The 27,132-nt window shown below is 37.0% G+C and overlaps 2 protein-coding genes across 2 annotated transcripts; one reads left to right on the plus strand and one right to left on the minus strand.

Moving 5' to 3' along the window:
- The first annotated feature begins 13,991 nt into the window (after positions 1–13,991).
- Positions 13,992–17,530, plus strand: LOC133720411 (leucine-rich repeat receptor-like protein kinase PXL1). The gene is made up of 2 exons (XM_062146692.1): positions 13,992–16,946; positions 17,066–17,530. Exons 1-2 carry the CDS (start codon positions 14,297–14,299, stop codon positions 17,473–17,475), a joined length of 3,060 nt encoding a protein of 1,019 aa, XP_062002676.1. The 5' UTR covers positions 13,992–14,296; the 3' UTR covers positions 17,476–17,530.
- Positions 17,531–17,649: 119 nt separating this feature from the next.
- LOC133720409 (probable inactive ATP-dependent zinc metalloprotease FTSHI 5, chloroplastic) lies at positions 17,650–26,891 on the minus strand. Its single transcript, XM_062146691.1, has 19 exons — positions 25,900–26,891; positions 25,135–25,600; positions 24,821–25,021; positions 24,388–24,681; positions 24,023–24,292; positions 23,678–23,767; positions 23,444–23,575; positions 22,938–23,111; positions 22,716–22,837; positions 22,045–22,246; positions 21,515–21,643; positions 21,221–21,403; positions 20,564–20,683; positions 19,811–19,996; positions 19,610–19,684; positions 19,102–19,161; positions 18,910–19,017; positions 18,688–18,768; positions 17,650–18,083 (listed from the first exon to the last, which is right to left on the minus strand). Exons 1-19 carry the CDS (start codon positions 26,754–26,756, stop codon positions 18,024–18,026), a joined length of 3,810 nt encoding a protein of 1,269 aa, XP_062002675.1. The 5' UTR covers positions 26,757–26,891; the 3' UTR covers positions 17,650–18,023.
- Between the last annotated feature and the right edge of the window lie 241 nt (positions 26,892–27,132).

Here is a 27,132-nt window from a genome sequence, read left to right on the forward strand (position 1 = left end):
GAAGATCGATATAAACGAAAGCCAACTTTCACAAGGTTTTGGTATACTTCTACATCAGTAGATGAATAATTATGAGACAATTAATGAAGACAAGTACATTTGATTATTATCTCGAGAAGAGTCATACTTTCATTTAGTTTGTCAAATTGTAAATGTTAAAGGTATAAAAGTTCCTAGTTTTTCAATTTTAAAAGAATTATTCCTATTGAAAAGCTTCCACCTAATTAATATGAGAAGAAAATCGTCGTTCTAATTAGCAAATTAGAAGAGGCATTTCTGTGGCAGTTTTGAGACACCAAATGTGATCATGGGGTTTGATTTCAAGCGACTGCAAGTTCTTTTGAGAAATATATGGCTATTGCTGAGTTTGAAGTGTTAAAAATTGGAGACATCTATGTGGGCATATAATGCATGAGAATCATTTGTTGACTGCGAGTGTTATTGATGCTGATGGTTTTTGATTCTGGAGTTTGGATGAATATCGATCCAAGATCGTCATAGGTATGGAGTTCGTCCATATGTACGTCGATGTAGTCCAGTCATGATAAAATCATCAATCTTCTATTAATTTCGAACGAAAAACCACTGGAAATTTGGGAATTAGTGACCGTGCTTACAACTGTCACTTGTGGTTCGTCCGATATGCATATACGGTGGACCGCCGAGCTACACGTCCTACGGCACAGGATTGGGATTCTGTAAAAAGCCAAGGTCACCGGTGGCACAAGACGTATGTGTAGATCATCGCAAACAAATGCATTTTTAATGTATAGACAGACAAACGATAGTCACACTTGCGTACATTTGTGTAGTCACACGGACACAACAGAGCTTATTCTTCTGGTCCTCTCTTACTTCTACAGTTCTACGCAAGTCCATATTAACATACAATGGGTAAGTACATTAACCATAAAACATGCATAATTATCCGAACTAGGAAACATATTTATACCCTTATCATTATTTATACAATCCTAGGTTCATACAATCCAGAAAACCATTGTCAGGATTTGCCAGTGTCTAGGTTCAAACAATCCAGAAAAACGATTTTGAGGTAGTTGCGAACCCAAAGTCACCACTATACAACTCTTAACACTTGCACCATCTTCTGGAGCTATTTCAAACCATGCAAGAGACCCTTAAGAGTATATAGGCTCCCTACTCGTTTATGCCAACGATTAATATGTCCTATGATCTGGCATAAGATAACTTACCATAAGTTGAAACTCTTCTTCTCATAAGCCTTTCCAAACACTAGTGTAGTAGGGAAATAGTAACTTGCCAACTGGGATGTGGTTTAACATTGAATTAATGGTTGGATCACATCAGATAACTTTTCTTGTTATTAAAAAAAATTGATTATAAATATCAAGGGTTGAGATCATCTATAAATCTTTAGTTACTTGCACCGTCGGTGTATAGAAAAACATGAAGCCAAAACTCCTTATAAGAAATAACATAAACAAGATTAAGTTGAGCCAATTGAATCAAAGATCAACCCCATCATCAATTGCTTCATCTATAGCAACAACATTATCAGAGGCATGGGCATTATCATTATACCACGTACATTACCTTGTACATTGCTAGCATGGCATCTGATTACACGCATTTATTTGCATGTAATTGTATCTAGAACACTATAAATAAGCTAATTCCTAAGTCAATTAATATGTGATTAATCCATTTATATTTATATATAATATTTTGTAGTAAATAAGCGGAGTTACAGAAATCAAAAGAAAACTGACGCAAAATGGAATCTTCGACTATTATGTTCTTTTGCCGACGCCGGTCAATCATCACCACTACTAGCAAGAAAGCGGAGCTCTACAATCCATGTATATGTGATTTCGTGTGTGGAGGTGCTCAAGATCGGAAAAACAGAAAAAGAAAAAGAAGAGGAAAAGAAATATGTAATGAAAAGGAGGAAAAAATGGTTAATTAACCCTTGGCAGTTGGTGAAGGAATGGATGGATTTCAAAACTTTTTAATTAGTGCGGAATAAGTTTAACAATTAAACTACTAACTAAACATAAAATCCATTCCTTTAACCCATGATCTTGGCTTATTGTGATATGTATATAAACAAAGCATGCATAGTAAGGAAGAACAAAGAGGGAGTTTATGTTCTACTCACCCTTGGAGCGTGATTTTAATCCGATCCAAGTGAACCACCAAAGTTCCTCTCCTTGATCTCTCCTTGTGTGTGTTTCCTCCACCTTGAAGCACCTTGAATTAAGAACTCCTTCTTATACTCCTTCTTGTGCTTGTAATCTCCTCCTTGATGTAACAAGTAAAGCCACAAAAATATATGGCCTCTAAGGATCTTCACCAAGTGAATCAAGAGATGAAGAAAGATGAAAGAAAAGAAGAAATTATGCAAGTGTTCTTCTTTCCTTTAATTTCTGAAAAATGGACCAAGAGAGAACTCTCTTTCTCTCTCTCTAATCTGAAAATAATAGTGTGGAGACACTCACTTTTCTTTGTCCATGCTTTCCCTTTTATATAATAGGAAATAACTCCAATTACTAAAAGAAAAATATTGACTTTCATAAAGCCAATATTTTGGCTGGTCCATACATGTTATTGGGCACTAAAAATGTGTCTTGGGCTTTCATTTAAATCTCATTTAGTGAAGCCCAAGTCCACACCAAAAAACCCGACAATCGTTTAGGCCCAATAGGTTCGGTTTTACCCGAAAATCCTAATTATGTTCAAATAATAAATCTAATTAATTATTTGCTCATAACCAACTCTTGTTTAATCTTCTTCATATACAATCTCAATGATCCACTTATATGGTGTGCGATCTCTTAGGTTCTAATTAACAAGGCAGTGAAGTTTATAGAAACCATTCTATTTTGTTTACGAATCAAAAACTCCATTTTTGATTCTCCCTTGTTATTAGGATAATAAATGTTTATTAATCCTCGGGGACTTCACAAGTCATGAGTGACGTCTTGCAACATATCATGACTACCCTAGTTAATGTAGAATGACAAAGAACCTATTCAATTGGAATTACAATACAATACGGTCCTTCTCTTACACTATGTTCTAAATCACATCATCGGGGTATGGAATTGATATGTCAATCCCCTAATGTGATTTTCATTCTTATGTGATTCTTAGAATGTGATTAAAAACTCCTTTTTAAATCTCATTCAATGCTTTGGCCAAAGACTCATTGAATCACATCTTTGAACATACACCTTATTTACTTAAGGATAGAGATTCCTTGTTGTACACTCACATGTCTCCATGACCGAATTGATTATACCAATGAATGCATCTATTATATCCATTAAGGGACACAATGTTATTGCATCATCAAGAGATAATCCATTCACTCATAAGACAACTATGGTGTCTCAGGTCAAAGGACTAATTTGTATTATTGCAATTTAGAGTTCAAGTTTGACATGTAAGTAAGACTCCATACAAGAACTCTAATGATCGCGTTCAGTATACTCTTTAAGTTAAGAGCACCCACATACTTGTATTAGTGTCTCTACACAAATGACAAGAGACATATCATCCTCCATATTGAGAATACATAGTATGTGCTAGTCTTTCCGGATTATCAATGTCCAAGTGATAATCCTATGACTAGGAACCTTTTAGGATAAGAGTGTGAAAGAGTAAATGTCTCACACATCTAACTCTTTAGATTACTTTCTCTTTAACTCATATTCCTTGGACCTTGTTCAATCAAATATTAAGTATAAGCAATGAACAATAAACTTGCCCTTTTGAATAATAATAATTACAATAATAATTACATCAAAATGATTGTTTTAGGACACAATTCCTTCAATCTCCCACTTGTACTAAACCCAATCAGCCATGAAACGTACACCCATCTTCTCAAGATGTTGTTCTAGCTTTGCTTGTGATAAAGGCTTAGTGAATGGACCTGATATGTTATCAACAGATGCTACTTTGAGAATGTTAACGTCTCCACGATTAACAATCTCCCTTATGATATGGAAACGTCTTTCGATGTGTTTGGATTTTTGATGAGACCTTGGTTCCTTGGCTTGAGCAATTGCCCCATTGTTGTCACAGTAAAGTGGAATTGGTGACTCAATGGTAGGAACAACATCAAGTTCAGTGATGAACTTTTTCATCCAAACTGCTTCCTTTGCAGCCTCTGCAGCTGCAATGTATTCTGCCTCAGTAGTGGAATCTGCAGTAACGCTTTGTTTGCAGCTTCTCCAATTTACTGCACCTCCATTCAAGGTGAAGACAAACCCCGATGTGGATTTTCTGTCATTCACATCAGATTGAAAATCTGAGTCTGTGTATGCTTCCACTTGCAACTCTGATTGCAAATCACCACCTCCATAAACGAGGAATAAATCTTTAGTCCTTCTCAAGTACTTAAGGATATTCTTAACAGCATTCCAGTGTTCTAAACCTGGATTGGACTGATATCGACTAGTTATGCTTACGCCATAACTGATATCAGGTCTTGTGCATAGCATCGCATACATGAGGCTCCCTATTGCAGATGCATATGGGATCTTGCTCATCTTTTGCACTTCCTCAATCGTTTGTGGGCACATTTTCTTAGAAAGGTGAATGCCATGTCTGACAGGCAGAAAACCCTTCCTAGATTGTTCCATGTGAAATCTATTCAGCACTTTGTCTATGTACAAGGATTGAGATAATCCAATTAATCTTTTTGATCTGTCTCTATAGATCTTTATTCCTAGTACATAGGCAACTTCTCCAAGATCCTTCATAAGGAAGGTCTTGGACAACCAAACTTTAATTGAAGATAACATTCCTACATCATTCCCAAAGAGTAGGATGTCATCTACATAAAGTACAAGGAACACAACAGCACTCCCACTGACCTTTTTGTAAACACAAGGTTCATCCATGTTTTGTGTGAAACCAAAAGATTTGACTGCATCATCAAAACGGATGTTCCAACTCCTTGAAGCTTGCTTGAGTCCATAGATGGACCTATGAAGCTTACACACTTTATGAATGTCATCTCTAGACGCAAAGCCTTCAGGTTGATCCATATAAAGCTCTTCCTCAAGGTTGCCATTCAGAAAGGCAGTCTTTACGTCCATTTGCCATATCTCATAATCATAGTGAGCAACTATAGCAAATAATATCCGAATGGATTTAACCATGGCAACAGGAGAGAACGTATCTTCATAGTCAATGCCCTCTCTTTGCTTATAGCCCTTTGCCACCAACCTAGCTTTGTAGGTTTCTATTTTACCATCTGAGCCTATCTTTTTCTTGAAGACCCATTTGTTTCCAATTGGTCTAATACCAGGTGGAGGGTCAACGAGAGTCCAGACTTGATTGGTATACATAGAGTCAATCTCGGATTCCATGGCTTCTTGCCATTTCTTTGAGTCAACGTTTGACATTGCTTCATTATAACTAGAAGGATCATGCAGGTTTTCATTGTCACCAAGGAGATTTAACTCCCCAAGGCTTTCATGACACAAACCATACCTCTTGGGAGGTATCCGGATCCTACTAGATATTCTTGGAGTTTGTGTTATAGTTGGTTCAGGAAGTTGTTCAACGGGAAATGAAGTGTTAGTTTGTGGCTTGTTGGACACTTCCTTGAGTTCTACCATTTGTTCAACATTTCCATCAAGGACATAGTCCCTTTCAAGGAAAGTGGCATTCCTGCTAACAAACACCTTTTGTTCTTCAGGTTGATAGAAATAATATCCTAAACTATCTTTAGGATATCCCACAAATAAACACTTGCTTGATCTAGCTTCAAGCTTGCCTGCTTCTAGTCTTTTGACATAAGCTGGACAACCCCAAATCTTAATATGATTGAGACTTGGTTTTTTTCCATGCCACATCTCATATGGTGTAAGAGGGACGGACTTGGAAGGCACTCTATTTAACAAATAAATTGCTGTTTGAAGTGCATATCCCCAAAAGGATATAGGTAAATCAGTATAGCTCATCATGGAACGAACCATGTCTAACAAAGTTCGATTTCTCCTTTCAGAGACACCATTGAGTTGTGGTGTTCCAGGAGGAGCTAATGAAGAAACAATGCCTTCTTGTTTGAGATAATCAATAAACTCATTGCTTAAGTATTCGCCTCCTCGATCGGATCTTAGAGCCTTAATACTCTTGTCGGTTTGTTTCTCAACTTTCATTTTTAAATTCTTTGAACATTTCAAAGGCTTCAGATTTGTGCTTCATAAGGTATATATATCCAAACCGAGAATAGTCATCGGTAAAAGTTATGAAGTATGAGAATCCACCTTTACTAATAGTGGACATGGGACCACATACATCGGTATGTATTAGGCCTAAGAGTTCTTTAACTCTTGTTCTTTGTCCACCATAATGTGACTTGGTCATTTTTCCTTTTAGACAAGACTCACAAGTAGGCATAGGATCAGATCCTAACGACTCTAAATATCCATTTTTGGATAATTTGTGAATTCTATCTTGGCTAATATGACCAAGCTTAAGGTGCCACATCTTAATGGGGTTAACCGTTTCCCGAGATCTCTTAGATCCCAAAGCATTTTCCTTCATACAATTAATACTACCATCTAAAGCTAGATGAAAGAGACCATCAATAATATTAGCATGACATATCATGCGTTCATTAATAGATACAAAACCACTTAGTTTATCAAAAACTACTCTATAACCATCCTTCAAAAGCATGGAGATGGAGATAAGGTTCTTTATACATATAGGAAGATAAAGACAATTATTTAACTCCAATGTATCTCCTGATGGTAACTTCAAAATATAAGTCCCCACGGCTTTGGCGTCAACTCTTGTGCCATTTCCAACACGTAGGGTGATTTCTCCAGCTTTAAGCTTCCTTGCTCCCACTAGGTCCTGCAACGAAGTGCAAACATGGTGAGATGCACCTGAATCAATTATCCAAGTGGAAGTATTATTAACTGTAAGTATTGATTCAATCACATTGATCATACCTGCTGTTGAAGACTGGTTCTTCAAGGATGCAAGATAAGCTTTGCAATTCCTCTTCCAATGCCCATCCTTGTTGCAAAAGAAACAAACACCTTTTGGTTCCTTTTGTTCCTTCTTCTTCTTCTTTTGGACTGCTCCTTTAGGCTTTGCCACTTGTTTCTTCTTCCCTTTGCCCTTGCCTTTGGACTTGGAAGAAGAAGCGACAATGGCCACACTCCCACTCTCTTTCTTGATTTGCTTCTCAGCTGTTACCAGCATATTGAGAAGATCAGAAAGACTATGATCCATTTGTTGCATATTATAGTTCATTATGAACTGAGAAAATGAATCATCTAGGGAGGATAGAAGAAGATCTTGAGCTAGCTCCGCATCAAGTGCAAATCCAAGGTCTTGAATTTGCTCAATAAGGCCTATCATTTTTAGACCATGTTGATGCACAGGAGCACCCCTCACATGCTTTGTCTTAACAAGCTCATTGACAGCTGTGAATCGCACATTTCTATTTCTCTCACCAAACAATTCAGTGAGATGAAGTAATATAGAACTGGCGCTATCCATATTCTCATGTTGCTTCTGAAGTTGTGAGTTCATGGATGCAAGCATAACACATTTAGCTTGCGTGTCATCATCCTTATGCTTTTGATAAGCAACACGTTGCTCATCGGTTGCATCTTGAGCCAATGGAGTGTGAGGAGGTGCATTTTGTAAGACATAAGCGATCTTATCGAATGTCAATACAATTTTCAAATTGCGGAGCCAGTCATTGAAGTTTGGGCCCTCAAGACGATTTTCATTGAGAATTTTGGTGATAGGATGTCCTGACATATTGCAGTCTACATAACATAAAATAAAAGAAGTGAGATTGATTTTAAAACCAAGTGACTCGGGTCTTAAGAATCAAATGGCACCCTCTCACTATTTTAACAAATTCCAAATCCCTCAAGGAATTCGAGAGTATAAATTAAAACTCTTAGTGAGTATGGAAGACTCATTTTCATTAAGCCAACCGCATCATAATAGAACTATAGGTCAACTTAATTTCCATGAGAGGATACTCTTATCCAATCACATCAAATGTGAATATCCATAACTTTGGCCTCTAAAGTAAGTAAGTCTCACCATAATAGGATATTGATAAATTACTCTAGTTAAGCTATACCCATCATCTCATGTAAGTATAGGGATCAAAAATTAAATCTCATCATAATAGAATATTGACCAAGATTTGTCCCTACCTTACAACATCAAATGTTGAATAACCTCTTTTTAATGCTCCTAGCAAGAAATACCCCCGTTCGGAATGATATTCACATGTAAGAACATCTAATAGGAGATTACAATGTTGGAAGGCCACAAAGAAGCATTCATAATGTCTTCTTCGTTTTTCAACTTAATATCACTTTGAGGGAATTTTAAGGTCTCATCTTTAATAATCTCATTAATAACAATCACATTGCATTTGCTTTGATCCTAATGCAATCACATTTTCATTATACTTGATCTATAATAAAATACTCCCACTTAATTGTTTTTCGGAAAAACAATTTGATTTCATCAAAAACATTTTTCAAATGGAATCATGGGAAGTATAAAATTACTTGATCAAGTGCAACGAACATGCAATTATAATAGGTCACATAGGATGATTATGGACTTGTTGTTTGATCCAACATGAGCCAATATGTTGGATCAAGGTCATGTTTGGGTGGTTGATTTTAATTACGCGTAACGATTACGAAAATTAAATAACTAAGCTAAGCTATTACACTTTGCACTTGAACTTATTTCAAGGCTTGATGACTTCAAACTTCTTCTTTGGATCATCATCATGTGCCTCCATCTTCGATTACAAGAGTGGATAAGGGGCATACAAGCTCCCATTTAAATTTAATCAAACTTGAATAAATTAAATAAGCTACTTAGTTACACAACCAAATGAATTAATCAAATTAATTACATAACCCAAATGAATTAACTACTTTAATTACATAACCACATTCATTCAAAATGAATAGTCGGCCAATCTCATGCTCAATTATATTAGGCCATAGTCCATAATCATCCTTTAATTAACCAAGATTAATAAGGTTAATTAAACAAGCATATTTAACTCAATCAAAATAAGTTAACCACTAAATTACTTTAATTTAAGCAAGTAAATTAGTTGAGTGATTTATGAGATGATGTCTTACATCATGCATCATTAACTTTTGGTGAGTAATTTAGGGGATAATGTTTTACATCATGCATCACCAACTTTTGGTGAGTGATTTAGAGATAATGTTTTACATCATGTATCACAAACTTTTGGTGAGTGATTTTAGAGATAATGTTTTACATCATGCATCACCAACTTTTGGTGAGTGATTTAGAGATAATGTTTTACATCATGCATCACCAACTTTTGGAGAGTTATTTAAAGAAACTAATAATAAAGATGACTAACTCTACCAACTATTTGGTGAGAGAAACATGGAAATGATTTTATGTCATCATTAACTATTAGGTAAATAACAATTCATGAATTTATGGATCAAAAGTGAGAGCAAACACCATGGAAAAATGAGCTAGTTCACAACTAGTTTAGACATATTCCAAAAACCTGGAAATAAAATTCCAGCTTTATGTTCTTCCATTGAACACTTGTTTACTTCATCTTTGAAGCCAAAACATGCATCCCCTAAAGCATATATCATCTAACATGTTTCTAAGATTAACATTTTAATTAAGAAACATATAGAACCCCTTAATACATATCTCATATGCATTAAAGTTTCATAAAACTTAAACCACTTCTTACATGTAATTTCTAGAAACCTTTTTCTTGCTATCATAAAATCTACCTTACATCACATGCTTCATAACTTTTATGATAAAGCAAATTTTATGATCTAAATTACATATTACTCTAAGCTTAAGAAAATCACATCAACAAACATACTTAGCCATGTTTATAACATAACAAAATTAAGCCAATGGCTCTGATACCAATTGAAGGAATGGATGGATTTCAAAACTTTTTAATTAGTGCGGAATAAGTTTAACAATTAAACTACTAACTAAACATAAAATCCATTCCTTTAACCCATGATCTTGGCTTATTGTGATATGTATATAAACAAAGCATGCATAGTAAGGAAGAACAAAGAGGGAGTTTATGTTCTACTCACCCTTGGAGCGTGATTTTAATCCGATCCAAGTGAACCACCAAAGTTCCTCTCCTTGATCTCTCCTTGTGTGTGTTTCCTCCACCTTGAAGCACCTTGAATTAAGAACTCCTTCTTATACTCCTTCTTGTGCTTGTAATCTCCTCCTTGATGTAACAAGTAAAGCCACAAAAATATATGGCCTCTAAGGATCTTCACCAAGTGAATCAAGAGATGAAGAAAGATGAAAGAAAAGAAGAAATTATGCAAGTGTTCTTCTTTCCTTTAATTTCTGAAAAATGGACCAAGAGAGAACTCTCTTTCTCTCTCTCTAATCTGAAAATAATAGTGTGGAGACACTCACTTTTCTTTGTCCATGCTTTCCCTTTTATATAATAGGAAATAACTCCAATTACTAAAAGAAAAATATTGACTTTCATAAAGCCAATATTTTGGCTGGTCCATACATGTTATTGGGCACTAAAAATGTGTCTTGGGCTTTCATTTAAATCTCATTTAGTGAAGCCCAAGTCCACACCAAAAAACCCGACAATCGTTTAGGCCCAATAGGTTCGGTTTTACCCGAAAATCCTAATTATGTTCAAATAATAAATCTAATTAATTATTTGCTCATAACCAACTCTTGTTTAATCTTCTTCATATACAATCTCAATGATCCACTTATATGGTGTGCGATCTCTTAGGTTCTAATTAACAAGGCAGTGAAGTTTATAGAAACCATTCTATTTTGTTTACGAATCAAAAACTCCATTTTTGATTCTCCCTTGTTATTAGGATAATAAATGTTTATTAATCCTCGGGGACTTCACAAGTCATGAGTGACGTCTTGCAACATATCATGACTACCCTAGTTAATGTAGAATGACAAAGAACCTATTCAATTGGAATTACAATACAATACGGTCCTTCTCTTACACTATGTTCTAAATCACATCATCGGGGTATGGAATTGATATGTCAATCCCCTAATGTGATTTTCATTCTTATGTGATTCTTAGAATGTGATTAAAAACTCCTTTTTAAATCTCATTCAATGCTTTGGCCAAAGACTCATTGAATCACATCTTTGAACATACACCTTATTTACTTAAGGATAGAGATTCCTTGTTGTACACTCACATGTCTCCATGACCGAATTGATTATACCAATGAATGCATCTATTATATCCATTAAGGGACACAATGTTATTGCATCATCAAGAGATAATCCATTCACTCATAAGACAACTATGGTGTCTCAGGTCAAAGGACTAATTTGTATTATTGCAATTTAGAGTTCAAGTTTGACATGTAAGTAAGACTCCATACAAGAACTCTAATGATCGCGTTCAGTATACTCTTTAAGTTAAGAGCACCCACATACTTGTATTAGTGTCTCTACACAAATGACAAGAGACATATCATCCTCCATATTGAGAATACATAGTATGTGCTAGTCTTTCCGGATTATCAATGTCCAAGTGATAATCCTATGACTAGGAACCTTTTAGGATAAGAGTGTGAAAGAGTAAATGTCTCACACATCTAACTCTTTAGATTACTTTCTCTTTAACTCATATTCCTTGGACCTTGTTCAATCAAATATTAAGTATAAGCAATGAACAATAAACTTGCCCTTTTGAATAATAATAATTACAATAATAATTACATCAAAATGATTGTTTTAGGACACAATTCCTTCAGTTGGCACGTGGGTTCTGTTGGTCACATATCGGTCATGTTGGTCATATATTATTATTTTTTCAGTTACTATGAGATCATTTGCCTTTATGTTTCTTTTTTATTTTATTAATAATTTTTGTTTTTTTTTTATTTAATTGCAATGTCAATCCGTCATCCCATAAAAAGTTGCCGCACGTTTTACACTTTAATCTCTATGAGATATCAATTATATATATTATTAAACTATTAGCCTAAGTGGGGCATATTGTTTGCATTTTATCTCTAAGATTTATTGATCATCAATTAAGTATACTGTAGACAAAATTTAAGTGGGTGCAGAAGTCCCCATTATAGTTATTTGTGACTATTCTTGTTTTCCTCTACACTTCTCTACTCTTTGCTATTTGAATTTTGTAATTTTGATGTTCATAATTATGGGTTGTGAGTAGTTATTTTTAGGAGCTAGAGTTTCTAACTCTAGCTCAATTTTGATGTAATGGACATATTTTTCAAGTGATAAATAATGTATTTTCATATGGGTGCATTCTAATTACTATATATGCTATTTGATTCTTGATACATGAATTTAAGGAACTAACCACTCTCTTTGTTATATGTTGAGATTTGTGATGTGTGATACAATTGGTGGTTCTTTTGTTCACTAGCTTCATGTAATTATTGTGGTGCGTCAAGTAGTTGCTTAATTGAGAATTAATGATTGCCTATGTTCCTATTTTCTTGTGCCCTTCGCCTTTAATCCTTAATGTTGTGGCCCTAGCAAGACATAATGTCATAATGATTAGGGTTAGAGAGTTCATTCTTGCCTTAGTTGGAAGAGTGGATACCAAATAAGAGAAACTGACTTATTTGGCTCTGATGAAAGGCCATAGTGAGGATTGGGCTACTGTGGGCTGTGGCCATTAATCCATCTAAACATTTGTCAAAAATCTATTAGGCCTACATATCACCTTAATTTTGCTGGATCAATACATGTCTATCTACCCATGTGGCCCAAACACTAGAATCATATACATTTCATATGCTGCCCACATTCTGATTCCTCCATCTTTCTATTTAATTCTACTTTTCTGGAAAAGACATCTCTCTCTTTTCTGATAAAATGGTGGTGGTGGCTTACTGGCTTTAACATAGCCATGTGAAAGGAGGTACCTAACTAATAATGCACTCTCTCATTGATTCTCAAATAAGCACAAATGGAAATATGTATTATATATCATGTGTATGCAAAAGGGTCATTGATGCAATGATGCAGTAGTAATTATTCTGGTGATATATATATATATATATATATATATATTATTCTGGTGATATATATATATATATGCCAAATAATGATGCACTTGAGTTCTTTCCCTAGGAAGCTGCTATTTCACATGGTCTCCAGCCTCTCCCATCTTTTCATGCTTCTCAATTATTATCTCCTCCCTCCCTTCAATCTTTATCCTTGTGTTTCACACATGCAAATATTTGTTTTAGACTCATAAATAATTGGCTAAGCAGCCAGAGTGTTCATGTGAAGTTGTGGCGGGTCTGCAATTGTTTTTGGGGAGGGACTGGAATTTGGAATGTGATTGTTCCAGACACATTTTTATCATTGGGACCCATCATTCCATAGTCTCAGAGAAAGTTCCAAGTTGGTTTTCTAATCTACTTGCACCTCATAACATGGAGAGATTCTAATCACCTCAATTAATCATGTCTAGTACAAATTGGCTCAATAAACAACTCAATCCTCTCTTATTTTATAAACCAAAAAGCAGATTAAATCAATCCTAGATTCACTGCTTATGTGCACAACCAGCCTTGACAGAAGTGGAATTGAATACTCCACTATAAATTAGGTATCATTAGCATATTAGAGGTTTTAGAATCAAAAAATAAAAATTTCTTACCATGTCCAATAAATTACGTAAAAAAGATGCACCAAACTATTGGAATTGAAACTCTTTGATCTCTTTTGGTTCGCTTTTCTCACTTCATTGTCCAAACTAAACCGGTATAAATAGTTTTGTAAGTATAAAGTAAGATGCACAATTCATCTTAAAAAAAATGGTGAACAAAGCAAATCCTGATCAGTTAAAAACTTAAACAGAAGATGAAAGTACAGCCTTGCACTATAAAATTAGTAGCCATTGTAGTTAGTACCAATATTACTAGTTAATAGTTAAGTACCACTCAAGTTGACCATGATCAATTATGAGAATAAGGAAGTGTATAATCTTCAGTCACTGGAAACACATTCTCTCCATGTTTTGCTGTCTGGGAGATTTCCAATAAGTCCAAACCCTGACAGTCATTAGTTGCATATAATTAGTTGCTTCATATCCCAAGAACCCACGTATTCACAATAACTTAATCCTTAATTTGCTCTTTCCTTCTCAAAATCCAACCCATTATATCAATCTGTCTCTTCCTCTCTCACTTTGATCCACAATACCCAGAAAATGCCACCCTTTTGTTAACAGAAAACATACCAGAAGAACAACACAATGTCAACCCTTTTGGTGTTCTTCTTCTTCTTTTCCATTGGCCTCTCTCTTATTTTTGCTGAGGGAGCTCAAACTGTACCTAATGATGAACTATCAACCTTGCTATCATTCAAAGCTGGCCTAGTTGATCCAATGGATGGCCTGAAGGATTGGAAAATGCCGAGCAACGCGATCGGGGAAGTTGGTTCACTCCATTGTAACTGGACTGGAGTTATGTGCAACTCCAGAGGCTATGTACAGAAGCTGGACATCTCCAACATGAACATCAGCGGCCTTGTATCAGATCACATTCAAGCCTTAACTAGTCTTTCTGTTTTCAACATTTCTTGCAATGGCTTTACAACATCACTGCCAAAGTCCCTATCCAACCACACCTCACTGAGCATCATTGATGTGAGTGACAACAACTTTGTTGGTGAGTTCCCAATAGGGCTAGGGAGAGCTTCAGGGCTGATTTCAGTCAACGCATCGAGCAACAACTTTTCGGGGTTTCTTCCAGAGGATCTTGGCAATGCCACTTCCCTTGAGATCTTGGACTTCAGAGGGAGCTACTTTGAAGGTTCAGTTCCAACATCATACAAGAACTTGCAGAAGCTGAAGTTTCTAGGCCTTTCTGGTAACAATCTCACCGGAAACATTCCAAAAGAACTTGGGCAGCTTTCTTCTTTGGAGACTATTATCCTTGGATACAATGAGTTTGTTGGTGAAATCCCCGCGGAGTTTGGCAATCTCACCAATCTTCAGTATCTTGACTTGGCAGTTGGAAGTCTCAGTGGTCAAATCCCACCTGAATTGGGTAGGCTACAAAAACTAACCACAGTTTATTTGTACAAAAACAACTTCACAGGAAAAATCCCACCAGAGATTGGTAACATTACATCTCTAGTGTACCTGGATCTCTCCGATAATAAGATTTCGGGTGAGATTCCAGCTGAGCTTGCGGGGTCGACGAATTTGCAGCTTCTGAACTTAATGTGCAATAGGCTAACAGGTTTGGTACCTACCAAGCTTGGGGATTTAACCAAGTTAGCTATACTTGAGCTGTGGAAGAATTCTCTGACAGGTCCATTGCCACTGAACCTTGGCAAGAATTCTCGATTGCAATGGCTAGATGTGTCTTCAAATTTCTTATCCGGCGATATCCCACCAGGTTTGTGTGATTCTGGCAATCTCACTAAGCTCATTCTGTTCAACAACTCCTTCTCTGGTTCTATTCCATTAGGCCTTTCAACTTGTTTGTCATTGGTCCGTGTTCGGATGCAAAACAATCTCATTTCAGGAACAATCCCAGTTGGCCTGGGAACACTTCCTAGTCTTCAAAGGCTAGAATTGGCTAAAAACAATCTTACTGGCCAAATTCCTCAGGACATTGCTTTGTCTACATCACTTTCTTTCATTGATGTCTCTTGGAACCACATTGAATCTTCTATTCCTTCTAGCATTCTCTCCATTCCAAATCTCCAAACCTTCATGTCTTCCAACAACAACTTGCAAGGCAAGCTCCCAGACCAGTTCCAAGATTGCCCGTCGCTGTCAGTGCTTGATATATCAAGCAACCATTTCTCTGGAAACATTCCAGAGAGTATAGCTTCTTGCGAGAAGCTAGTGAGTCTGAGCCTTAGAAGTAACCAGTTCAGTGGTGAGATTCCTAGAGCTATCGCAACAATGCCTACATTATCCATTCTTGATCTGTCCAACAATTCTTTGATTGGTAGAATCCCTGAAAGCTTTGGAAGCTCACCAGCCTTGGAGATGCTTAACTTGTCTTTCAACAGACTTGAGGGTCCAGTGCCGGCAAATGGTATCTTAATGACCATAAATCCCAATGATCTTGTAGGCAATGCCGGTCTCTGTGGAGGCATACTTCCACCTTGTGCCCATAGTTTAGCTGCCACAGCAAGCCGGCATCAGAGCATGCACATCAAACACATCATTACTGGATTCATCATTGGAATCGGAGTCATCTCAACTCTCGGCGTCGCACTTTTCACTGGGAGATGGGTATATAGGAAGTGGTACTTGTATAGCAGCTCTGACGGTTGGTTCAAGAACAGCAGTCAAGAATGGCCTTGGAGGCTAGTAGCATTTCAGAGAATCAACTTCACAAGTAGTGACATTCTTGCTTGCATAAAGGAATCAAATGTCATTGGCATGGGTGGGGCTGGTATTGTTTACAAGGCTGAAGTCCATCGGCCGCATTCAGTTGTGGCAGTTAAGAAGCTATGGAGGCCAGGGACAGACATTGAAAATGGGGAGGACCTATTTGCTGAAGTGAATCTCCTTGGCAGGCTCCGGCATAGGAACATTGTCCGGTTATTAGGGTACCTCCACAATGAAACTGATGTCATTATGGTATCCGAGTACATGCCAAATGGGAACTTAGGTACTGCATTGCATGGAGATCAAGCAGGAAAATTGCTGGTTGATTGGGTTTCAAGGTACAACATAGCAGTTGGGGTAGCACAAGGTCTAAATTATCTTCACCATGACTGTCAGCCACCAGTCATTCACCGAGATATCAAATCAAACAACATTCTGCTCGATAAAAATCTTGACGCCAGAATAGCAGATTTCGGGTTGGCAAGGATGATGATGCACAAGAATGAGACAGTTTCAATCGTGGCAGGGTCTTATGGATACATTGCACCTGGTAAGTTCTTAAGTATATCAATCATATATACTATTCTCATTGCACTAACAAAAACCATGATGTCATACTAGTTAGCCATATTAACTTGAATTCTGTTCTTCTTTGTTTTTCTTTTGCAGAATACGGATACGCCATGAAGGTTGATGAAAAGACTGATATCTATAGCTATGGTGTAGTTCTTTTAGAGCTTCTAACTGGAAAAGTGCCGGTAGACCCTGCTTTCGGGGAATCTGTGGATGTTGTGGAATTTGTTCGAAAGAAAATGCGAAACAAAAGAGCGTTAGAAGAAGTGCTAGACTCCAGCATTGCCGGAGAATGCAAGCATGTCCAGGAAGAAATGCTTCTTGTTCTCAGAATCGCACTACTTTGTACTGCAAAGCTACCAAAAGACAGGCCATCAATGAGAGATATAATCACAATGCTGGGAGAGGCAAAGCCAAGGAGGAAAAGCATTTCTGAGAATTGGGACCAAAAGACTCGCAAGGAGAAGCCAATCTTTAGCACCTCACCAGTCATAGGACTTATTTAGGAAAATTGTTCTCAAGCTTATTTTTTTGCTTATGAGTATCATTCAACTTTTCCATGTACATTTTCCTTCAATATTTGCATAGAGAAAGAAAACCTACAGTAGTTTAATTGGAATTCTGTACTACCATAATTGGAATTGATAAAAGTCGGGTCCTGCATTTGTCTCAGGAAGAAATACGAAAAGAAGATGTAGTTTCAAAATATATTTATGTATCGACAAATGTATCATTCTATTAACAATTTCGATAGCAGTGTTTTATGTTGACAACAGGTAAATACAGTAAGGATTTCTACTCGGACAGTGATGAAGGGCTGAGAAGGAAAACTGTTGCCTCTTCTCAAGCCACAACTATTTCCTCTATAACTGGCTTACATCTCCTATGCTAAAAGAATTATAAATACATTAAAAGAATGTGCCATGATGATAACGAAGATAAAATTGAACCATAAACATTCATGGAATCTCATTGGAAACAAGAGGTTCCTATCTTCGTGCCAAAAAAACGTATTGGTTCTACAAGCTGCCTTTTCCTCAGAAATCTATGCTGCTCAAGTTAAAAGCACAGTGGCTGATACATCCCCACCTTCGAGAAAGCTGCCAGACAATGTCTGCAAAGAAGGAAGAATACCAATTCAAAAATCAAAAGTACTTCATGAGATGTGAACAGTTTACAGGTGAAATGAGTAATATGTGCATTCTCCGTATGAGGTACTAGTTTGCATGAAACATCTTAACCCACTCAACCTATCAGAAAGTTCCCTAATTATTTAAAACTTCCACATCAAACGTGTTCAGAAAAGGGTTGGGATCTAACAAGTTCAGAGGGTTCAAGGGAAAGCAAAGGAGTTTCCCTGTGTTGGGAAGACCAGCACAGGAAAGAGTATTATATAGCAACAGACGCAGTTTTATAACAGCTATCTGGGATAGATGTCAAGCTTTTTCTTTTTCCTCTTTTGAAATAGTGAACTTAAATTTCTCTCTTTCCTTTTCTTACCCTATGTGTGTGATCCTGGTGAAAACATGGCAAGCAAGCAATTCAACAAGGAAAAAGAAAACAAAAACTAAATAAACAACTTTCGCTAACACGCAAATCGTTCAATAATGCAATACTAAAACGTCTGAAGAGCACAATATACTTCATACAATTAACAAAAAGAAATTCTAAACTTCGTACCATGAGTATCAGATAACTACTAAGAAATTAGAAAATACCTCTCTATCATGAGCTCCAGAAAGGAAAAAAGGCTCTTTTTCTCGAACCCCACCATTTTCTTCAAAAATCCTTCCTAGATCCTGCCAATAGAAAGAATAGTCTGTGAATAACGGATAATAATAAAAAATATATAATAAATGTAATCTGTAGGTTCCAAAATATTATAGGATTGAATGAGGAGTTTTGAAAAGGTAGCAATCAAAATGAACTTAGCTTTTTACCTTTGCAGTCAAGATTTCAAACTCAAGCAACTCCTCAACCATCTTTTCAAGAACTCGACGATTTCGATGGAGCATTTCTTTAGCTTTATAATATGCTAAATCATGGATCTACAAAATAAGAAAGCATTACTAGGGAAAGTTATCAACATAGAGTAATTGCTTAGAACAAAATAATAGTCATAGTCGTCATACCTTTTCAACTTTAACTGCCATATCATACTCATGGTTATTCCCCATGCTTAAAGCAGTAGACTGTACCAAAGAGAACATGTTAGGACTTCAACATTTATCCTTTATGGGGAAATTTGAAAGATTATGGAATGCAAAGTAAAAATTGCAATTCACTACCTCATTCTAAATTTCCAGCAAGATAGAAAGGGAATTGATGTTTTTTGAGAGGGGCATATTTTAACAAAAATATATAGAGTAATCAACCAAACTGAAAAGGCAAAACAGTACAGCAAACAAAAGCAACTCTAGACAACAAATACAATATTATAACTAAAAAGAACAAACAGAGGTCTGGAGGCTAAAGAAGCTCATATTAACAAAACCTTTCCAGTTAGAAGCTCAATATCCCTATTTTAACAAAATGAATAAGGGAAAATAGAATCAAAGAAGTTTTAGACGGCACATGAGAAATATCTACAGCTCTAACACAAGTCATGACCAACTCTTGAATGCAAAGAAAGAAGAATACCGCATTGCTGTGATAATATATTGCAGGACTATCATCAGGTCCCCACCCATACTGAATAACCATCCGTGTAGCTATCTGTTGCAAATTGAGTAAAAGAGTGAAGGGAATTAGAGAAATGATTATGCATTGCATATCCTCTAAGATTATTTTTTGCTTTACATTTATACCCTTGAAAAGCAAAAAGCATAGAATGAAATCAACCTCCTGTGCTTGCGTTAACTCTGAAGAAGAAAGCAAGTTCTCCTCCCCAAAAGGGAGTAGCATTTGTGCTGCAATGTGCGAACCAAAACAAAATACGAGCTTCTTTTCAAGGTATGATCTTGATTCAGCATTTCCATTCCCAGAACCTTCATTTCTCGCCTTGGTTATTTTTGTACATCCGATTCCCTGTAGAAGAAGGCTAAATTACTGGTGTTCATTCAGATTTAATTCCATAAAAATAACATTGTTAACATTATCCCCTCCCACAAACTTATAAATTGGACACCTTTCAAGGTTTCACAATTTGTTCGGGACTAAGAGAAGAGAACTCAAGCTACAAAATTTAAATTCACCATTCATGGATGAGGCTGCATTATAAAACCAATTCGATAATGAAGTAAAACAAGTAGCTATACCATGACACAGTTGGAAAATGGACTTCCTACTTTTCTTTGCAATACAAAAGTCCAGCCTAGTTCTCGTCTAGTTCTCATACTTCTACTTTCAATTAGCTGAGAGGTACAAACTTTTAAATTTTTTAGATAGACGAATAAAAACAGTAAGAGCATATTGGTGTAACTTATAATGCATCGATAACATAATTTAAGCCATCATATCAGAATCAGAGAAAAGCAAATAGCCAATTTCAGCATTTTTGAGGAAGACAACTGGAAGATAAAGATAAAAGAGTTACAATATACACACAAAATACTTATAGAGATAGAATAGAATGACGATATAGAGGAGGCAAACCTGCCAAGACAATGGCTCCAGCCATATATTGTCTACAACATCAAAGTTTGGCAACAGAAGGGCAATGAGACCGCGACCTGCAGCCCAGACAGCATGAGGGAACTTGGTCTCCCTCGTCCACTGGAAAGTTAATGAACTTATGTTAAATCACTGTCTTGCAGAAACAAATGGAACCTAAGCTTCCATCCCAACTCTATGAGTATGAAAAAAGGAGTGAATTCCAGGAGTAAAATAAACTGACAATTTATTTTCTTGGATAATAACAAAGGTCATCAGTGAAAAAAATAAATCAGCATTTTTTGAGAAATTAAAAAAAATCTCAATAAATAGAGCATAGACAACAAACTGCATTGATAAATTCAGTCTAAGCTGCCTACTATGCTGGGATTAAACAGGAGAAATAGGAGAAATCATTTGACACAGTGAAAACTTTGGAAGAGAAAATTATACTTCACCAAGCTATTCGCACTTTCGCAGCTAACTAATGAAAAGCAAGTATATTGAAACAACTAATTTACTTTAAATTAAATAAGAACACAGAGTTGCACCGATATTAATGTACAAATGAGATGAGAGAATTTAATGATGCATAGTATTAGTTTTACACAAGTAAAGCAATGTTAATTTACAACCAAAATGCATAAGATAGCTTATTACCTCAAGAGGAGGGTTTAGAAGTTCTATTCCATTGCTTATCTGACCATATGGCTCCATTAGATCAACCACACTCTGCAGGTCTTCTTTAGTCAATGTTAGCCCCAGATGATTCACCAGCATTTTGCTTAGCTTCTTCGCAATTTTGGTTTTCCGCACTCCTTTTGGAATAATGCTGCTGAAAGTCTGCAAAAAGCAATAAGGATTACCCATTACATTTTGAAAAATGCATCCAGGCTTAAAAAGATAAAAAATAGAGAGAGAGAGAGAGAGAGAACAGCATCAATTGTGCCTTACCGCAAACCAACTACTGTAGCTCATAAGCTCATCTGTATCGAGAAACTTGCTCCTAAAGGCACTACCTTCCAACGATGCAGGTACCAGCTTTAATTCTATAGGCCTTAAAAGAGCAGTCTTTTCAGCAACCTGAATGTATAGAATGTTGCCATGTGAAGAAAAGATTATAACAAAAGATATCAAGGATAAATAAATAACATATAATAAAGGTTCTAGATTGGTCATAGATAGAAGTATCAGAAATTAATATAGATAGAAGGACTGGTACGAGTAATCAAGTCCTAGAAGCCACAAGTCACCAAAAGAGATTATATGATTTAAGACTATATTTAGGCAATGATGTGAACATTGACATAACTCTCAGAGGACATATATAACAACCACAATGCAATGAGAAAACTGACAGCTGCAGCAACCATCCTCACACATGTGCACACTACTAAATTACCAATCCACTCAGAATTCTCATGAACCTCAATAACAGCTTTAGTGCGAAAACTAATAGGCTAAGAACTAACTCAGCATTTTACCTTTCTCCAGTCTACAAAATCAATGAGCTCATTATCCATTGTTTCTTTTGCAGCTATGTGTAATATCTTCTCCCTTTCTGCTTGAGTTGGCCTTTGAAGATGAAATACTCTATCCATGCGACCAGGCCGCTTTAAGGCATCATCAATTTGCTTGAGATTTCCAGTAGTAGCCATCAATACAACCCCATCTTGTTTCTCAAACCTGCAGAAAGTGTAAAATTAATAAAGAAACAGAAACACGCAGATCATGCCCTGTTGAGTAACATAGTTTGACTTAAAGATTATTAGCTACACACACAGAGAAGAGCACAGGAAGGAACATAAAGAAGCTGCAAACTTAAAAGACTTACAAAAATAAAAATAGTAAAAACTGAGAGGAGTTTGAAACGTAAGAGAGAATGTGCCTATCAGCCTATGTCCATGTCTGATAAGTTTGTAAGGATTTATCTATACATTTCAAACAGACAAATGCCCAGTGGTTTATTGTTCAATAGAACGAAGGATTTAGTCAAGTGAAGTTCATTTTGTTTCCTTCCGAGTCCACATAAACTACTTCATTTTACACCTCTGGATATGTTATGTAACTTTTAGCTAAAATCACTTCACATTATTAGCTAAAGAATTTATTCAAGGTTGTTAGTCCAATGAATGAAACAAGAGATGAAAGTTACCCATCAAGTTCCACAAGCAGTTGATTGATAAAAGCTTCATGATCCTGATTTTTAGTGTGAATGAATTTGCCTCGAACACCAGCAAAGAGGTCAAAATCCTCAACAAATATGATAACAGGTGCCTAACACGACAAAAAAGTAACTCAGCAAAAAATAGAAAAGTCAAGGAACTCATCTCTTTTTTTCAAGTAAATAAGGAGAAGCAATTATTATAAAGTTTACCAATTCTCTGGCTGTTTGAAACAGCTCTCTAACATTAGATGCACTTTGCCCAACCCATAGTCCAGCCTCCAACTCTTGAGCTTTAATGTTAACAACAGGCACCCTAGCTTGAGCAGCTATAGCCAGTGCTAGAGATGTCTTTCCTGTTCCCCTCTCACCCACAATTAGAACTCCCTGAAATATGAAATAAATGAATTCAGATTTCCACCCCTGGCAACTAATAGAAGCATAACTGTATGTCCTTGTAATTGGAACCCTCTAATTTCTTACTTTAAAAAAAGATTTAAAAAAAAGAATTAAAAAAAAAAGGTCAATAGATGCTCCTAGCAGAAGATAGCATTCGAGTATCATGTATATTGCTTGCAGAAACTTGCTTGCTTCAAAATTCTCAAACGACCATTGAAAAGCCGATTACCTATAGTAGTTTGGAACCTAAATTTTGGACTACTCTGAAGAAAATACTGGGATATCTATAAACTATATTGGGCATAGTCTGCATAACCTACCCGAGGTGCGCGGGCACCCATTTCTTGAAAGGCTCCAGGATTTTTAAGAAATGCCACAACTTCATTGATTTCCTCTTTCATGGATTCAATACTCGCAAAGTCCTTCAATGGTATTGGTGGGTTCTTTACCCTCTGCAAACCAGCCATAGATCTCACAGGTCAATATCTCAAAATTCAGTTAGTTATTAAAATACAAGAAAACCACTGGAAATGCCACAAGTTCCAAGTATGAACCTTCATTTGGTCAAAAGCACGTGTTATAGGATCAACACCAGCCTTTTTGTTCTGTTTAACTTTCCTCACCCGATAATTAAGATAGTATTTCTGCAAGATAGCAGAAAAACAGAGTATTGATTAAAAGATGTTGTGGAGCTATTTATGGCAAATGATCATGTTATGAACCAACCATAATACATCAGTTCCATGCAAAAAATAAGACCATTTCTGAGTGAAGTCTTCATTACAAATTTCAGACAAAAAAAAAAAGTTTATGATGGATAGTCATCTATGTTCCAGTAAAGCCCATTTCTTTCATAAATAAGATGGAAACAGCAACATATAGAAAGGTAAAGAGCATACCACTCTCTTCAACTTATCCCAGTTTGGATCAGTGCGTATTGGCCCATAACCAAGAACAGTTGGTACTTCTCTCTTCAGGAAACCAAAAACATGAAACACGATGTATCCATACGCAACGGTTCTAATGAGAAACCAAATGTACCATTGGATATCATCCGTTTTTCTGGATTTGTAATTTGTTTCTGCCTCAGATTGCCATTTCAAGTACCACGTTGAGTCAACAGCTTGATCAATTTCCTCAGGCCATGCCATCCCCAACTGTATCCTTACCTGTCATGGGAAAAATGGCAGAACTTAGAACAACAATGATAGTTATACATTATAATAAAACTAGGCATATAACTGGTGAGTTAGGAGGAGCATACATAGTAGGGGAGTATAAGCTCCACAATAGGAAACACTATTGTCATCATTATGTCGTCGTTTATATTTCTAAATTTCTGCATAACCCAATCTCTTGCATACGATACTATTGTTGTCTTCCACAATGCATTAAGACATTGGTGACACAGCCTGACAGCCAAGAGAAATTGTTGACGGAAATTCAACTCAGACAAAGGGATCCACATCAGGTGAACAGCAGTTGGAATACCACAGGCAAGCATTTTCATGTACAACCCATCAAACCCTCCAAAATCTTCGAAGAGCATTTCATATTCCTGAATGAGAATTTCAAAATTAGAAACACAAATGAAAATAACATACAGCAACAGTTTTTTTTTTTTTTTTTTTGCTTAAGAAGAAAACATGGATTTTATTATTGAAGTAATAGATTGAGGAAGTATACTAATGTGTTACCTTAATGTCAACATAATATTCCTTGTCATCACCCTTGAGTGCAATGTACATGGCAGCCCAATCATGCCTAATACGAGCATGCTCCACCAGTTTCTTTGAGACGGCAAAAGGAACAGCCACTGGGTCCATTTCCCACCTATTTTTTTCCTCATTGTACCAAGTCTTTGACACCAGCCTATCTCGGTCCAGAAGAATTAGTTCCTGAGAATCGTCATTTGTTATATGGCAGAGAATATAAGTCTACCAAACAAACACATTCAACTTACTTGAGAAAACAATAATAACAAGAGTGAAGATGATGAAGCAATAGCTACCTGTCTTTTGGCCACGTACTGTTTACCAAAATCAACGTCTTCTATGAGATTTCTTTTCAGGTCTGCCTTAGCTTCTTCACGCCACTTCTTCCACCCATGGTATAAATGGAGGCCAGCAGCTTTAGGGACAACAACCTCCTTCTCTCCAAACATCCACTTCAACTCAACTTCTGGAAAGCCCTTCAGCACCTCATCTTCTGGTGTTTGTACAAGATACCGCTTTTCATCGCCAAATTTTTTCACTTTCTTCCTTATTTGAGACTCAGCCTTTATCTGCAGCTTCCTTGACTCCTCAAGGCCTTTTTTTATATTTTGAGCAAACTCCGTTGAAGTAAACAAAGGTCCCACATCATCAACTTCCACAACATTTGGCAGAATTGTTTGCTCCAAAAGTCTTCTTTGCGTATTTTCCAAATCTTTCTGTATATCAGATTTAGAAAGCTTGGTAATGGATTTTTTTGGCACACTGCAACCACATAACAACTGATACTCACACAACGAATTCATACTATATTTTCTTCTTCCAAAAAGAAATCGAAGGCAATGCAACATTAGTAGAAATGCAGCCGATCAAACAAAAACATTCAAATACTATTGAATGTGGTGATTTCATTTTATCAAAACTACAAACACACTAGGCATACATATAGTAAGTTGAATGCAGTATACCAAGGCCCAATATCTCAACCGGAAAAAAAGGTATAATCTTCATATCATTTTCGCTCCAATTTGAATTCATAAACACAAACTATGATAATGCACTACCTTTCGACACTCTTCCTCCTCATTTGGCGGGTAAAACTCTGCACCAACTGCTCACATTCCCTCTCAATAAAACAAAGCTCCCTAACTCCATAGCTCAACGCCAACGTCTCCCTCGTCGAAATCTCATCCTCAATCTCTCCCACACTCTCCCAAACCTCACTATACTCCTCCTCCAACCTCCCCACCCTCTCCTCCATCCTCTCCACCCTCTCCTTCACCTCCCCCTTACCGGAATCATCTCGCAACACCGCCTTCTCAATTTCCCTCCTCGCCTTCACCACCTCCACCACAATCTCATCGGACCGCCTCACCAACCCCTCCTTGCTCCTCCTCAACCTCGTCAGCTCCACCTGCACCGCACTCAATATCTCCCCTTGCAACTCTTCCTTCTTCGCCCTCACCGCCCGCCACGCCTCCTCCACCGCCTTCACATCCCCCTTCCCAACCCTAGCCTCCTCCACGCTCCTCACCAGCACCGCCGCCGTCTCCAGCAGCCTCTTAGTGACCTCCGCGTAGCCCTCACTCTCGTAACTCACCTCCTTCTTCTCCTCCACCACCGCCGCCGCCGGAGCCGCAACCGCCGCGATCGCCGGCCGGAACTGAGCGAAGCCGATGCCGAAACAGACCGCGGCGAGCACCACCTGCCTTGCGACCGCGAGAATCGGCCTTTCTTCGTTCTTTGAGCTCGAGGAAGCTTCTGGAGAGACGAATGGTTTGGGAATGTGGCGAATTGGAGTGGTTCTGGAGGATTTGGTTTGGATTTTGATGCGGCGGTTGGGCGCGAGAAGTGAGGAGGGGGGGTTGCGGTGAGGGGTGAAGAGATTGGGGAGGGGACGGAGAGAGAGAATGGAGTCCATGATGAGTGAGAAGAGGTGACTATGGAAATGGAGTGATGGAGGTGAAGATGATGATGGGCATTGTTGTTGGTAATGGACTGAGCAGAGAGAGAGAGTTGAGAGCTGAAGTTGAAGAAGCTCTAGGAGTGAAGTGAGCAAGGGGTTTAAATTTTGGGTGTTTGGGTTTTTATTTTTATTTTTATTTATCTCTTCAAAGAATGAAAAATAAAACAAAATACAAATTGGTGGGAGGTTTTTTTTGTTTTTAATCAAAAGAATGAATTTTGTTAATAATTTATTGACAATACATTTAGGCTATGTTTGTTACGTGGGACTGGACGGGATTGGACTAGCTTATGTAATAAAATAAGACTCATCCCACGTTTGGCACACATGA

This window comes from Rosa rugosa, chromosome 7, assembly GCF_958449725.1.
Source record: "Rosa rugosa chromosome 7, drRosRugo1.1, whole genome shotgun sequence".
Lineage (NCBI taxonomy): Eukaryota > Viridiplantae > Streptophyta > Magnoliopsida > Rosales > Rosaceae > Rosa > Rosa rugosa.